At 70.9% G+C, this 735-nt stretch overlaps 1 protein-coding gene across 3 annotated transcripts in view; it reads left to right on the top strand.

Moving 5' to 3' along the window:
• Nucleotides 1–17: 17 nt before the first annotated feature.
• The window catches only part of CASTOR1 (cytosolic arginine sensor for mTORC1 subunit 1), a 4,520-nt gene continuing 3,802 nt past the window's right edge, over nucleotides 18–735 (top strand). For 2 of the 3 annotated variants that reach the window (XM_024767928.1, XM_024767926.1), the window contains exon 1: nucleotides 18–189. In XM_024767928.1, coding sequence (XP_024623696.1) covers nucleotides 77–189 — 113 coding nt within the window. In that variant the 5' untranslated portion in view covers nucleotides 18–76. Of the gene's footprint in view, nucleotides 190–467; nucleotides 573–735 lie in introns of those variants that run through there. The other variant, XM_024767927.1, reaches the window with a different exon arrangement.

Here is a 735-nt window from a genome sequence, read left to right as displayed (position 1 = left end):
GGCACCGCCCCCACCGACCCGCCCCCAGCACGGCCTGGGCCAGGTTGGCAGCGGGGTCGGCTCCGTGCGGGCAGCGATGGAGCTGCACATCCTAGAGCACCGGGTGCGGGTGCTGAGCCTCGCCCGCCCCGGTCTCTGGCTCTACACCCACCCGCTCATCAAGCTGCTCTTCCTGCCCCGCCGAAGCCGGTGCGCGCCCGGGTTCGGGGCACATATGGGGGTGGGCTCCACTGTCGCTTTGGGACGGGGTCGGGAGATTAGGACCGCCGCGGGGCCAGCGGCAGCAGGCGGGGAGAGCCCTCTCTGCCACACTCCCTCCCCCCGCCCCCGGCCGCCATCCGGCCTGGGCCTACGCTCCCTGGGACCGCCGCCTATCCGGCCCCGTGAGGCCCCCTCCCAGGGCCGGTTAAGGCGCAAACAGCCTGGGATGGTCAATGCTTAACTCCTGGTGGTGTCAGGTGGGGGCATTCCTTCCTGGCGACCGCGGGGAGCTTTTTACAGATGCCTCCCATCGGGTCAGAGGGGCTGGTCTTGGGGGCCCAAGGTCCGACGCCCCGGGACTGTCGCCGCGGGTGAGCCTCTCCTCCCTCCTGGAATGGAGGGGCAGGGGGCTCCTGCAGAGGTCGGGGAGGCGGAAAGGAGTCCGCAATTCCGGAGATGGGGCACACACCCCACTGTCCTGGGGAGAAAACTGACGCTTGAGGGGGCAGGGAGGCGCCCGGCGGGAGTCTACCC

The sequence above is a fragment of the Neophocaena asiaeorientalis genome, unplaced genomic scaffold (genome assembly GCF_003031525.2).
Source record: "Neophocaena asiaeorientalis asiaeorientalis breed wild unplaced genomic scaffold, Neophocaena_asiaeorientalis_V1.1 scaffold828, whole genome shotgun sequence".
Lineage (NCBI taxonomy): Eukaryota > Metazoa > Chordata > Mammalia > Artiodactyla > Phocoenidae > Neophocaena > Neophocaena asiaeorientalis.
This window is presented reverse-complemented; position numbering and strand designations above follow the sequence as displayed.